The 15898-nt window shown below is 38.2% G+C and overlaps 1 protein-coding gene across 1 annotated transcript in view; it reads right to left on the reverse strand.

Annotated features, from left to right (window-relative positions):
* Window positions 1–14695, reverse strand: part of AGER (advanced glycosylation end-product specific receptor) — a 291830-nt gene extending 277135 nt beyond the window's left edge. The window contains exon 1 of the mRNA XM_044083190.1: window positions 14512–14695. Coding sequence (XP_043939125.1) covers window positions 14512–14572 — 61 coding nt within the window. The 5' untranslated portion in view covers window positions 14573–14695. The remainder of the gene's footprint in view (window positions 1–14511) is intronic.
* Between the last annotated feature and the right edge of the window lie 1203 nt (window positions 14696–15898).

Consider the following 15898-nt stretch of genomic DNA (forward strand, 5'->3'; position numbering starts at 1 on the left):
TTAGTAGATCAAATTTGGAAATGACTGGTAGGGGAGTTTGCATATTTGTTGCAGAGGTGTTGTGTTTTGGGGTATTTATATTAGGGTTGGGGAGTTTTCTTTGTGTTTTAGTTGAGTCATAGCTTGGGCCAGGGTTAGGATGGATGTCAGCTTGTAGTTTTAAGTGTGTTAGAGAGTGCAGCAGTAAGTTTGTTTGATTTTATGAGATGGAACCTGAAAGTGGGGATAGGAGGGTAAGAGGATCATGTGTGATTGAGACGGTAAAGAAAAGAGTAGGAAAATGAGTAAAGTTATGGGTTGATGTGACTGTATGATTTGGTCAGAGGTTGGGGTAGTAGGTTGATTGAGTAGGGGAGAGATGGTATTTGATGTTATAATTGTGGAGGTCTGTGGTGTTGTAGGCTAGGACGATAAGACCTGATAGAATAGAGTAGTAGATAAATGAGTGGTAATTGAGCATGAATGGAGGAGGTTACAGAGATATACTGGGAAAGAGGATGTAGTGTAGGCTAGGGGAGGCAACTGTGGAAGGATATGATATGACTTAAGAGCAATAGAGTATTGGTTTAGTAGAGAGGGGTAGGGCTGGAGAGGTGGGTGGAGAGAATGACAGGTGGGGGTGAGAGAGGATTGGTGAATAGGGAAAAGGGGTGTAATACCTATAGGTATAAATGTAATGAAAGAGGGGTGGGTGAGAATGGGATAGGTTAGGGGAGCAGAGTGAGCCCAAGTGAAGCGTGGGTGAACGGAGCAGGTTGGCCCAGACAGCAATCTTGCGCAATCAGAAAACAATCAGAAAAGGTATGGTATAGCAATAGAATTCTTTAAGTTAACTTTGTGGAATGTAGTGGTTATAGCAAAATGGTTTGGAAGATATATAGGTAAATAGGAGTATCCCAAAAAGTCAAGTATTTAGAACTGAAAGTTACCCGTAATTGTAAAGGAAGGCATTAGATTATAGATAGAAGGGGGATTTTGGTTCCTTGCTGCCGCGCCACACAGGGTGTTCAAAAAAACACAGAGGTAGAATAGCTATTTATAAATATAAGAGGACATGAAAAATTAAAACTGGTGTTGGCACGAACTAAAACCTTGACTCGTGCAATTAAATGATTGGTCAGACTTGCTTTCCCAGCAGTGATGATTACGTCGTTTGGTGAGTACAGAACAGTGGAATACGTTAAAGTTTAGAGAAATATCAAGGCAGTAAGATTATCTGCAGGACAAACATGATGCACTATAAAAAGTATAAAAACAGACAAAGAAAAGTTAAGCTGGGGTGCACAGCCAGGAGGGAGCAGAAATTAGCAAGCTACAAGCTTAGGCTATACACAACCAAAAACTCTTTGCAAGTGTTTACAACAGTAAAGAACAAGCTCATTCATAATTTCATTTATAATGTAATTTATTTTCAATTCTGTATTTGGAGAAGGTTAAAGAGAAGGTTAGACCAAGTTAGTACAAAGTAACAACTCACTGCATCATTTCTTATGCAAATAGCTTGCAAAGGCAACACAATATCAGTTGCAATGCCAATGTAAACATCATATAGGGAGATTAATTTTAATTTGTAAATAAGACAGCTAAAAAGTCATCATCATCTTCTTTCGGCTGTTCCCGTTAGGGGTCGACACAGCAGATCACCCATTTCCATTTCTTCCTGTCCTCTGCATCTTGCTCTGTCACACCAACCACCTGCATGTCCTCTCTTACCACATCCATAAACCTTATCTTAGGCCTTCCTCTTTTCCTGTTACCTGGTAGCTTCATCCTTAGCATCTTTTTCCCAATATACTCAGCATCCCTCCTCAGCACATGTCCAAACCAAAGTAATCGTGCCTCTCTGGCTTTGTCTCCAAACCTTCCAACCTGGGCTGACCCTCTAATATACTTATTCCTAATCCTGTCCAACCTCGTCACATCCAGTGCAAATCTTAACATCTTTAACTCTGCCACATCCAGCTCAAACTCCTGCCTTTTTGTCAGTGCCACGGTCTCCAACCCATATGACATAGCTGGTCTCACTACCCTCTTGTAGACCTTCCCTTTCACTCTTACAGGTACTCGTCTGTCACAAATCACTCCTGACACTCTTCTCCACCCACTCCATCCTGTCTGTACTCTCTTCTTCACCTCTCTTCCACACTCACCGTTACTCTTTACTATTGACCCCAAGTATTTAAACTCATCCACCTTCGCTACCTCTACTCCTTGCATCCTCACCATTCATCTATCCTCCCTCTCATTCACACACATATATTCTGTCTTAGTCCTGCTGACCTTCAGTCCTCTTCTCTCTAGAGCATATCTCCATCTCTCCAGGGTCTCCTCCACCTGTTCCCTACTCTCACTACAGATCACAATGTCATCTGCAAACATCATAGTCCACGGGGATTCCTGTCTGATCTTGTCTGTCAACCTGTCCAACACCATTTCAAATAAGAAAGGGCTCAAAGTTGATCCTTGATGTAACCTCACCTCCACCTTAAACGCATCTGTCACTCCTACCGCAGACCTCACAGCTGTCACACTACCCTCGTACATATCCTGTACCACTCTAACATACTTCTCTGACACTCCTGACTTCCTCATACAATACTACAGCTCCTCTCTAGGCACCCTGTCATATGCTTTCTCTATGTCTACAAAAACACAATGCAACTCCTTCTGACATTCTCTGTACTTCTCCATCAACCCTCTCAGAGCAAATATCACATCTGTAGTGCTCTTTCCCAGCATGAAACCATATTGCTGATCACTAATCATCATGTCCCTTCTTAACCTAGCTTCCACTACTCTTTCCCATAACTTCATGCTGTGACTGATCAATTTAATCCCTCTATAGTTAATACAGCTCTGCACATCACTCTTATTCTTAGAAATCGGTACCAAAACACTTTTTCTCCATGCCACAGGTATCCTCTCACTTTTTAAGATTTCATTAAACAATCTGGTTAAAAACTCCACTGCCATTTCACTTAAACACCTCCATGCTTTCACAGGTATGTTATCTGGGCCAAAAGCCTTTCCATTCTTCCTTCTCTTCATAGCTATCCTTACTTCCTCCTTGCTAATCCATTGTACTTCATGATTCACTATCCCTACATCATCCAACCTTCTCTCCCTCTCATTCTCTTCATTCATCAACCCCTCAAAGTACTCTTTCCATCTCCTCAACACACTCTCCTCGCTTGTGAGTATGTTTCCCTCATTATCCTTTATCACCTTTACCTGCTGCACATCTTTCCTAGCTCGGTCCCTCTGTCTAGCCAATTGGTACAGGTCCTTTTCTCCCTCCTTAGTGTCCAACCTTTCATACAACTCTTCATATGCCTTATCCTTAGCCTTCACCACCTCTCTCTTTGCCATGCACCTCATCTCCTTATACTTCTGTCTACTTTCTTCATCTCTCTGACAATCCCACTTCTTCTTTGCCAACCTCTTTGCCTGTATACTCTCCTGTACTTCCTCATTCCACCACCATGTCTCCTTGTTGTCCTTCCTCTGTCCTGATGTGATACCAAGCACCTTTCTAGCCATCTCCCTTACTAGCTCTGCTGTAGTTACCCAACTATTTGGTAACTTTTCACTGCCACCCAGTGCCTGTCTTAACTCATCCCTGAACTCCACCTCACAATTACCCTTTTTCAATTTCCACCATTTGATCCTTGGTGCTGCCCTCACACTCCTCCTCCTCTTCTTGATCACCATCGTCATCCTACAAACCACCATCCTATGCTGCCTAACTACACTTTCTCTGGTCACCACTTTACAGTCTCCAATCTCCTTCAAACTGGCCCTCCTGAAAAGTAAAGCTAATAAAATAATTACTGGAGAGCAGGGAGTCATTTGGGGACCATGCAATTTAAGGATGAGTGTGAATTGAAAGATGCTATGCACAAGATCAGAAAAACAGCATAGAACATATTCAATAATAACTATTAGGGAGAACACTCTATAGAATGAGGACTACTAGAAAGATGAAAGTGACCGTGGGAAAGAGAAACAGAGAAATTAAATGATGGCTGTTTCCTAGGTAGCTACTAGACTTGCATGCCCGGAGACCGTTAAGGAGCCTAGCCCAAATTCCCAATTGCCTCCTCCCCAAGCACTACCTGATTAAGGTGGCTTATTCAAGGTCACACAGTAAGCAAATGAAGGCTGAGGAAATCAAACCCTGGACCACATAAACTAGTTTGTTAGCAGCTCATAGACTTAATCCTCTGTGCTAACTGCTAGACTGGAGATGGGGGCTAGACATGAAAGTGAGATGATGGACAGGGACAGAGAGGAGAAAGGGGAAAATTGAACTTGCTGTCCATTAGTGGAATGCAAGCATTTATTCTGGCATGTTTGCAGTGGATGCTTAGCTGTTTTGCCAATTGCATTTAATAATAAAAAAAAAGATTTATAAAACAAAGGTTTGACCTCTCTATAGTTTTAAGTAGTTATTGACATACACTAGTATTGTCAGAAGTCTCACTACATTTCATTTCTACAAGCATCTCAGGAAGTGGATAATATTTGAATGGAACAGAGTAAGGTAGATACTCTCCACCACTGCAGAAAAATGAGAAATTAAAGCAAGGCAGTAATACCTCAACAGCCAGTCATGTCTGCAGTTTGTATTCCACATTTATGATCCATTGCTACATTAGGTGGGGTTTAGCTCACAGTCACAGTGTACTATCCCATCTTCCTCTCTTTTCTTAAAGATTCTTTCATTAATCATCTAATCCATTGTTAAACTTAGCCTACCCTCAGCCTCCGCTAAAACCCAGAGTTCATATAACATAGGTGAAGTGGCGGGGCTACCATCACCATTGGCTCAGAAATAATAAATCTAGAAGTTAGGATTTTTCCCCTTTCATTCTTTTCCTCTCTAGGAAGGAAGATCAGGCAGGGTGGTAGGTAATAATTCTGTCTCTTCAGCCTTGAATAGGCCTAACCAGCGCAAGTTGGAGTTTACTAGCATTTGACAAAAACTAAAGTAACTGCCATAGCTGAATTTAGAATGGACATGTTTTTTCTTTATATCAGAGTCAGTGATGTAGCTAAAAGTCCATGTGATATTTAAATTTAGTACTGACCTGGCACTGAATTTCATTTAATTGATTTAACCAATATCGACTGAAACAAAACAAGTCTCAACATAGTTACACTGAACAGGGCACAGCCAGTATGACCAGATGAGTGTTGTGGCAAGACCAGTCACTATGCCTAACAGAACATGTATTCTGTACAAATAATGCCACCAGTCCATCTGGCTCCTGGAAGTGATTCTACAGGCAATGAGAGGCATGACAGACAGTGACAGACATGCCAGAGGCTCCATTAAGTGCTCTCTAATAAAAACTTGCTGTTTTATTGATGATGGACGATGCAGTGGTGCAGCGGTAGCATTGTAGCTTCACAGCAAGAGGTTCGCTGGTTCGGTTCTCAGCTAGGGTGCCTTTTGTGTGGAGTCTGCATGTCCTCCCTGCATTCAAGCTGGTTTTCTCTGGGTACTCCAGTTTCCTCCCAAATTGCAAAGACATGCATCTGGAGTGTTTCTCCCCAGGCCTCCATTGAAAATTGGCTTTGTTCCAAGTCAGACTTTACTGGTAAACAAATGTTAAATAAATAAATAAATTATTCTGTCATGAGAATGTGACCTAGTAAATAGAGCAGGACTCTGTGTAAAAGAACTTTATTGCCATGGTGATATATCTACTGCTCTCCAATGCTTTCCATAGTGGTACATCAGATATACTCCAACAGATATTGGAATGTTCCAGAAATCATCTGCTGTACTGGGGTATCTGTTTTTATCACAACAGATTTTATAGGATCTCATCATATTGAGGGGCATCATGTACATCACAACAGATGTCACAAGGCAGTAAAATAACAGGCTGATGTATTTTCAATTTTAGCTCAAAATCAGTAATACGCTTCCATAGAGTTCTGACCCTGTTTTGGCTGTTGAGTTACACACATTGTTTTTTCTGTAAACTTTGCCCTTGTTGTTATATAAATATATTTTCTACATTTAAAGAATGGTAATATTTATTATTTAAAAACACAAAAGACAGAGTAAATAGAACATTTTTATGAACTATAAGCACTATGACTCTGTATTGGTACTCTCTGATAGTTTCATAGGTTCAGAGGTGCTTACTAGGCTATGAACTGTGAGGTTCTTAAGAAGCCTAGCCTTACATTCCCATGGCAGTGTTTAGCCATTATATTTTGCATACAAATAACTCAGAGGCAGGCAAAACAAGGATATATTGGGAAATTTACTTGTAGCCCTTATCCATGATGGATATAGACACTAGACTTGGTGTGAGTTTGCAGTTTCTCATTGTTTTGTCCAAATTACATTTCAATAGAATAAGAGAAAACAATGAAATCCTAGACTTTAAATGAGAACGTTGGTGTGTACATTGGACTAATGCATGGAATGGAACGGAAAGGGGAAGAGAAGGTGAAAGGGGAAAGAAGGTAGGGAATAAGTACCTGTGAGTGATCAGCTTGTAAGTACCTGTGAGTGATCAGCTTTGAGTTAGAAAGCTTTGGTGTTATGTCTCTTAACATTGTTTTGTTTGGCAACGGTGGTTGAGATGGTTCTGGTAGCAAAGGAACCACCAAATTGAACAGATGGAATACTTTGATACATATGTGTCACACAGTGGTCATTTTTACAGGGGTTGTGCAACAAAAACAATAAACGAAAATATCAATATAATAGGCTGCAAAATGCAGAGTACAATGGTGCACTGAATTACTAACCACTTCTCTTGCTAGGAATATGAGATACAGCATATGTGGAAGAAGCTCCCCTTACATGCCAAGAAATCATGTTCCACATCACACTGTGGTGCTACAGCTACACATCAGATTAGTGCTGTGACTACATTTCATCTTTATGGCACCAAACATCATCCTTACCTTTGTGTCTGGAACCAAATGGGTACTCATACCAACCCTGCAGCAATCCATAATATATGAAACCTTGATCCAATGCTGCACTGTACGACCAATCCCACAGTTAGCCCAGGCAGATAAGGCTATGAACTGTTAATAAGCTGTATCCTGTAATTCATGGTTTGACACACACAGCTTCCATTTGCCTAGTGTGTGACTTGGATCAATGCACTTAACCAGACAGTGCTCTGGGGCAATTCTGAAAACTGATCTAGGCTACTCAGTGGTCCCCTGGACAACATATTAAGTAACTACCTGTGAACACATGAACCTATAGACCTCTCCTCTCATGTAAATAATAGAGTAACCACATTTATATCTTTGGTTACTTATGTGAGACTACACAATTGGAAATTTGTGAACAAGCACTTAGAGTTACTTATGTAATACGTGTCATACTAAACATTTAAAGTTTACATACATTCACAATTAGAAAATAAGCTTCATTGATGTAAGAGTATTTGTTTAGACTGTACTTGTTTATCATGACAGAGATTGGAGTCAGTCATTCATGTGCTTGTACCTTGGTAAATACAGGTAGAATGCCAGGGACAAAAAGGTGCAGAGTTGTTAGTTGATGGATTGCCTTCCATACTGTTACTGAGGTTATAAATAGATTAGTTTTAAAGGAGGGAGGTTAGTGGATTATTATTAGTAGATTATTTTTGGAGGAGGGAGGTTAGTGTATTATGAGGAGGTAATATAAAGGGCTAGAGGGAGGGATTAGCCTGGAGTTAGGTGTGTACATAGCCATAATTTGTTTAGGTGTTCTTTTAAGGAAGCTTTAAAGTGTTTTGATGGGAGGGAATTCCATAATTGTGAGACAGACTATGAGTACAGAGATTTTCCTAAGTTTTTGGAAGGTTTGTAGGTTTGACTAGGTTTTTATCATTGGATCTGAGTGGTCTGCTAGGTTTTTATTGTTTGATTAGGTTTGCTAGGGCAGGACAGGCAGTGGGTTTATAGATTAGGTTGTGTAATGTAGTTAGATGTGTATATGTTAGTTGGTTTGATAGTTCCAGACAATTTAGTTCTTGTAGTGGTATACAGCGATGTGTACGGTAGTTAAACTTTGCTATTTTATTGTAACATTGTTCCATTTTTGTTTTGAAGGAGTTCTACAGATTAGTTAGTATACAGGAGCCATAGAATAGAGAGGGGAGGAGGAAGGTTTTTGCCAGGGTGGTCTTGGTTGGGGTGGTAAGGAATTGTTTGTTTCTGTAAAGGAATCCTAGTTTTTTATGTGTCTTCTTTATGTTTTGCTGGATATGAAGGTAAAAGTTGAGTTTGCTGTTGATATCACCTAACAGTTTAGTTTCTTGAACATTTTCTAGGATAGTTTTGTCAACTGTGAGGATGTTAAATTGGTTTGGGCTGAGGGTGGTATTTATGTGGTGAAAAACTATGAGTTTGTGGGGGGGGGGTTTGCCGTTTAGAAAAAGTTGGGTCTCTGTGAGCCAAGATTCAATTGCTGTGAAAGATTGTTGGGTTTTGTTTAGTTCAGGCAGAGTACGAGATGTACAGATTAAGGCAGAGTCATCAGCATACTGAATTAATGTTCCTGGGGAAGAGCGGTGTGTAAATTATTGGTGAATATATTAAACAGCAGAAGACCTAGGATGGAGCCCTGGGGAACTCCTGCAGGGTTAAGTAGGAAGGGGAGAGTTGGTTAGACCATTTTACTGCTTGCTTCTGGTCATGTAGATAGCTCTGGAACCACTGAAGTGTGGTGGTGGAGCATCCTAGGTTTGGTAGTGTTTCTAGAAGTAAAGGGTGTGTAACCATGTCAAAAGCTTAAACAAATTTCCATATTTGTTTGAGAGGTATATAGAGCAGCAAGGTAAGGTGTTTCAGAGTTCAGCTGTAGGAAGTGGAGATGCCAAAGAACTTAAAGCCTCCATATTTATTTATCCCAGTAATGGACACTGATAAAGTATGTGATAGAAAAAATACCTATGAGAAAAAGTATGGCCATATATCACCATCCTACTCATTTCATCGGTCATTTAAAAGGTTTCTATTAACATCATTGATTTATCACCATTCTACCTACAACATCAATTAAAGAAACTCTGCCCCAGTTTATTAAGAAAAAAATATAACGTCACATACTGTGCTGTATAAAAAAAAATACATATACAACCCTCCTAAAACAATAGTACCACATAAATCAGTTAGCTAGGAATATAATTAAATTAAAGTAATAAAAATAATCAAAATAAAAGAATAAAAATTAAGAAATAAATCATCATGAGCCAATTGGAAAATAACATTACCAGCAAAATGGAACCAATTCTATACCGAAATATACATAGATCTACCTTTATATTACACTAATAAAAGGAGTCAGTGCTGTGGTCTTGAGGGATAAGGCCAGAACTACTGCTCAGGTGACCTAGGTATGATTATCAGCTCAGGTGTATGAGCCACTAGCATGGAGGGATAGCTGTGACCATCACAGGGGCATTTCTGTAGGTGTTCCCTGCAGGAAGGAGTGGTCCATAGAAAGTAGACATCAGACATAGACACGTGAATACAGGGGAGGCCGAACCAGGAAGTAGGTCATAAATGAAAAATCCCCTGGTGGAAGTAGTCAGGTGCATAAATCTTCAGGACACCCTTATTTTCTATGCCAACTGTAGCTTTAGGAAGGAGATAGTCTGGGGTAGACCCAGTGATGGATGGAGGTACTGAGGTAAGTCAGAAAAAATGAAGCAGAAAAGCAGCAAGAAAAAAATAATAAATAACTAAACTAAAAATAAGTGAAAATATCTTAGCATAAATCTCACCCATGTAGTAAAATAATTTAAAATTACCAGACACAACTTTAAAAAATAACTAAAAAAACACAAATTAAAAAATAAACATACCTCAGAATTAGAGAAGAAAACTACCACAAGACAACCAATTCATAAAATCTGCAGAGACTATGTAAAACGCTATTCATTAGGCAACTGAAGCAATTATTGCAGTCCATTGAAATTATTGCAAAATAGTAATTCAAGCTAAAAACAGGAAAATGCATGAAGTGAATATGTATGGGTCTGGTTTATGCAATTCATGAAATATCTTGTATTGTAGTTTTAGGAAAGTCACTTTGGTACTCATCTCAAAACTAATTGCTTAAATATAAAAACCTGCTGTAAAGTATATGCGAGGTATCATACACCAGACAATTTTTATTTTTAAAGTTTAATTTTTTTAAGAAAGGCTTTTACATATACTTTTAATAACAAAAAATGTTTGGGATTGACATCATTGACAAGGTTCAGTATTAGGCCCTTTCTAATTAGCCTTTCCATAACCAGCTTCCTCTCAATTTCAAACTGTCTAAACTTCTTTATGCAGATGATCTACTAGGGTTCTTTGAATCTGTCCCTTACTGCAAACAACCGTAAACAGAAATCTTGGAAAAACTCCCTGTCTGGCTACATGATATACAACTTACATTGAATGCTATGAAAATAAAGTGATGTTCTTTGACAGACTGAAAATATATCTTACAGGATCTGTTAAATCATTCTCCCCAGTAGTGGACAAACATTTTTGTATCACTCTGGTTACCCGTACAACAACGTGCAGACCTCCTGTTTTACAGTTATACACAAAATCCATCATTTATACTCCAATCTATATTGCCAAAAGAAAGTACTCAGTATTGGTTACATTTCTAATTGCATAATGCAACAACATCCAGCATCTACGTACAGCATTTTCAATGCATTTCTGCATAAGCTGCAAGGGACATCTGCAAAGAAAGTGATTGGAAGACTCTCTGATGTTAACAGCTGAAGAAAGACGTTTCTACACTGGAGATCAAAACACTGCAGATGAATAAATATAATTTTAAATTCACAGGAGGAAAGAAAAGAAGAAAAAAGGAACATGGTTCCTTTTTAGAAACAGGACTCCTGTTTACAACTGTCACTTTACATAGTCATTACGTTTTTAATTTCTTGTTCAAGGTGGACTGCAATAGGTTCCTTTGCTGATCTTACACCAGCCACCACAAGGTAAATAAGCTGTTAAATTAGAAATGGGTGGACAATGCACTCCACGTGAACTGTAGAAAAGCAGCTGGTATGGTACCACATAAGAAGTAACTGAACAAGCCAAGACTTAATCCAAGGGTAGAAACATGAGTAATAACTTTGGCTAGATGATCGAACAAAAAGGTTGATTTTTAAAAAGGTAGTAGTGGGGTATGAAAGGGATCAGCAGTGGGTCTGCTCCCTTTCAATGCTTTTATATGTTATCATGCAGGAACTCTTAAAGGAAATGTTTGGCTTTTTACTGATGAAATTGTTAAGCAAGGAGCAAAAAAAAATACACAAGGGATGAGGACAAACACGGCAAGACTAAAGGAATAGTTTAAAGTTTGGTGTAAAATAATATGCAAAATAAAGTAGCTGTAGGCAAAAAAGTATCTGGTATGGTTTGGGCAAAGAGGTAGTAGCAGCAATATAGAGGAAAGAGACATGAAGGTAGTCATATTAGATGATCTAAAGATTAACTAGCAAGTGAGAAAATAGCAATGAAGGCTGGTGTGATGCTAGGATGTGTAGGCAGAAGCAGAAATAAACACAATGTCATTATTTCTCTTTACAAACAGCTAGTAAGATCTCACCTAGGGGATTATGTGCAGTTCTGTAGATGTCACTGATGTAATACTAGTAGGCTAGATGGCGAATTATTGTGCACCGTCTGCCTCATAAGTCATATAAGATGTCCATTTTTGAGGAAAGAAGAATAATAGAGGACATGAGAAATATTTAAGTACCTTAGTGGACTCCATGGAGTCCATGTAGCTGTTACAGAGATTCATACCAATAAAGAAACAGTCTTTATTGATATGAAGGGTATGTAGATTAGGGGAGATAAAGTATTATTTCACAAAAAGGCAGTGTGTTATTGGGACAGTTTTCTTGAACAAATAATGAATGTTTTCAGTAATACAAGGAACTGGATACGGTCATCCTTATAAAGGCTTAGGTGGTGGAAGCTGCTAGACCAGTAGTGCAATTTAACTAATAAATAATGGTTACAGAAGGTGCGTTAATTGTTGTGTATCTGCCAGCAAAGTATATGCTTCTATGTAGTGCTTATATCTGAATTCCTCATTTATTTGTCCACTAAATCTAGTAAAACCTATATGTGTCATTCATTTGCACACCACCTCTACTAAAACTTAGCTGTGTTTTCTGTAAGACCTTGGCTTGCACCTTTTCCACTGTGTTTACTGAAACATTCATATACACAAACCAGATGTGGAAGTACTCGGTCTGCAGCACAGTACATCCAGTGTAGGTGAATATACAATTACAAGAAGTATCCCAACTGTGCTAGAGTATACTAAAGACAATGTGCTCTGTGACATCAACAGAAAACTTTTTTAGTATTTCATGTCTTTCACTGTTCTTGTACCTTACCACTATCAAACAGCATATTTTGTTTATATAACTAACTTTGTATTTGCATATCCAGTGATATTTTGCCTTCCCCATTCACAAATTTATAGAAAGAACCCTTAGAGCCCGGTATGCTCAGCAACATAGATTATGTTGTAAACAAAAGAGGAAATGGGGAAAAATAAGTGAATACCAAAGGTGTCAATAATACTTAATACTCAGAAGTAGAAAAAGGTGTGCTTTTTTTTGACTGGCATTTCAAATATATATGATCAAAAGCAACACATTACTGTTTACTGAACATCTACAACCTTAATCAACAATACATTTATTAGTAATTAATTACATCAAAATCCCCACCAGTTCAATCCATTATCATTATTTGTTAATTGTAGTCACCTTTCTTTATATTTTCTAAATGCCTGTCTTATTAACATTTAAACAAATTAGTATTCTGGTTGATGCTTGTTGCCTGTGATAGAATTTCTGCAAAAATTGCCTGTTTCTAATCATTTCTAAATAACCCAGACTTGCCTACTTCCTTTGACCTTTACTCCTTTGTGCTTATATCCGGAGATAATATTTGTGCACAATGGTCAATTCCATAACTGTTCTACCTTGTTTTGGGGAACTACCTTGACGAATGCATTGTAGAATTATGACTTAACTGCCATATATAGTTGACAATCATTACAACTATTAGAATTTTGCTTGTTAAATTATACTACACACACACACACACACACACACACACACACACACACACACACACACACACACACACACACAATATAGCCATAATTAACAAGAATGGAGTTGCTTCTTGCTGACCTAGGTTTGATTCCCATATGTGTCACTAGTTCATATCAAGTCACATATATAAACAGGCGTTAGTGCCTAAGTAAGCTTATCTGTTTATCAAACAATGCATTTTATGACATACTCTGTGCATCATATATATATATATATATATATATATATATATATATATATATATATATATATATATATATATACTGACATCTGCACTATAGTATAACTATATAGATATTGCCTCTGATGTATACTTTAATATTAACTTAGGTGTTGAATTGCTTTTACAAGCAGTAGAGATATATGCATACCTCCCAACTGTCCAGATTTATGCCTCATATTTTTGGTCTCTTTCTTATAAAATTGTGGTTTTCTGGAAAATTAATGTTAAATCATTGAGGACTGAAGTCCGAGAATAGTAGCAGACGTTTGAGTTTCAGACTTCATATCCTTCAGAAAATTCATGCTAATGCAAGACCTGTTACTCTATCAACTTTGTAAGTTTGTAATAGCAATATTTAAAAAGTGTCCCTATTTTTGGGCCTTTGCCCCCCCCCCCCATTATTTGGGGTTTTGTCCAGATTTCTTGTTCCTAGAGGTTGAGAGATATGCATGTATATGATAATTATATTTCCACACCTGCCTTTGTCATCTTATGTTCTCTAATGCATCAAAGAAAAAGCATAGAAGGTCAGGGCAACACCCTCCATAGAGATGCACATCTTAAAAATCAGCAGACTCCTTTAATTTCATTCCTATATTAAAATAGAAAGTCCATGAATGAGATATAAAAGAAAATGCATGACATTTTTAAACTTTAAAGAGTATGGTATTCATCTGGGATTACAGTTCCCACTGTGCATTAAAGAACAGAACACACATTTTACATCAGAGGCAAAAGTATGGACATTTCTGCAAATCACAAGCAGTTAGAAGGCATTACTATTGTCTTTGTTTTATGAATATTATATACTGTAAGCATATCAGATTGAGTGATATCTTCATTTTGATAAAGCTGTCCATATGTACACTGACAGTTTGTATTATTATCACTTGATGCAACTTTGATTTTTTTTTTTGTTTGTTTCTGTAGCTCTTTATTCTTTATGTATAGCCAGCCAGAAAAAAAACAGAATAAATATTTCTAACCTTTGTCTTCCACAGGCACTGAAGCAGCTGACTTTAATAATGCATTATATCCCCAGATCTTCAGAAGTCCCCATTCCAGAAGTTATAAATCACTTTTTACTTCAGTTTGCACCAGCCATAAAAGGAAATTAACAGGACACAGTGTTTAAAATGAGTGAGAAACTGTACTTACCAAGACCAATGAGGGAGCAAAGGAAGAAAAGTGCACCCCCAATTGTTGGAATACCTGCCATGCTCCCCTTTTGCAGTCAAGTGCAAGGAATGCCACTTGCCACAACCTGCCACTTTATATACAGTACAGCTGTGTTCCTTATCTCCGACTACATTAAAATGTGTCTTGTCTTGAGCAGCCCAAATCAAACAGAGAGAGAGAGAGAGAGAGAGAGGGGGAGGGTGGTCTTAACCTGTGCTAGGGTTTTGGTTTGTTTATAAATTCCATACTGGCTATGTTTAGCTTTGAGGGTTGTACAATATCTTTTGCAAGTATTATATCACAACCACCTCCTTAAAGAATGCACGTTTGGATTCATATGTTTAAAGAATACAGTATACAGAGCACACTGACAGGGAATCAATCAGTAATACTTATCTGTAACTCAACCAGTTTATGTTTTGGAGCTCTCGGGTTTTATTTTGTGAAAGTTTTCCTTGTCAGCATTCTGTTTCACTATCCCCTCTTGTAAGTCCATTCGTACTGATAAATTGCTAGTTAGACCTGTATACTATATTTATTACCTGAATTAACAATATTATTACTTCAGTCACGCATTGTAGGTTAAGGGCATTAGTTATTTAAACTAACAAGTAACATATGCTCTAGCTGTCTACCAAATCCAAGAAACCTGTTGCTCATGAATGGAAAACAGCACACACCAGGTCATGGCAATGTTATAATTCACTTAACTGGTCCAACATAGTTGTCAATATCCTGACAATATATATGTCACTGGAATAAAAGTGGGACTTGATTCCAGCTGTGATGCTGCCTAGGCTTCTAGCTTTCTTATAAGCAGATGTGTGATGCACATCTGTGGCAAAATGCAGAACTACTATTGGTTAAGATGTGTGCTGGTGTTGCTGTAGCATTATACATGAAGCATGGTGATGGAAATCTGGAACACATGAAGAGCACAAATCAGGCTAGTACACTGTAGTACAGTATGTTATGTAGGCAAGGAGAGCAGTGGATTCTGGGTATTGTAAATTGACTGCTAGCCACCAGAATGATGCACATTGTGAGGGACTGTATGTGGTACAGAGTGACAAATTAGATCACTGACAAGTGATGAAATACCATTCAAGAAGACTACAATGTGATTTACTTTTGTGTGTGAGTAAGGCAGATTCATCAGGAAATGGGAAGTGTAGTAGAGATAAATAATGTCTAACTTGTAGCTTGGTGGTACTTCTTATATGCATAGTAAAGGTTAAGTTAACTATCTCTACACTCTCACAAACTGGAGGAATGGGTGTCATGCTATGCAAACAGAGGTGTACGGTTAAGCTAGTGGATTTGTCTGATAAGTCTCTATGCACGTGCATATGCATGCTCATTCTGT

Source organism: Protopterus annectens, chromosome 9.part0 (genome assembly GCF_019279795.1).
Source record: "Protopterus annectens isolate FY-2018-M chromosome 9.part0, PAN1.0, whole genome shotgun sequence".
NCBI lineage: Eukaryota > Metazoa > Chordata > Ceratodontiformes > Protopteridae > Protopterus > Protopterus annectens.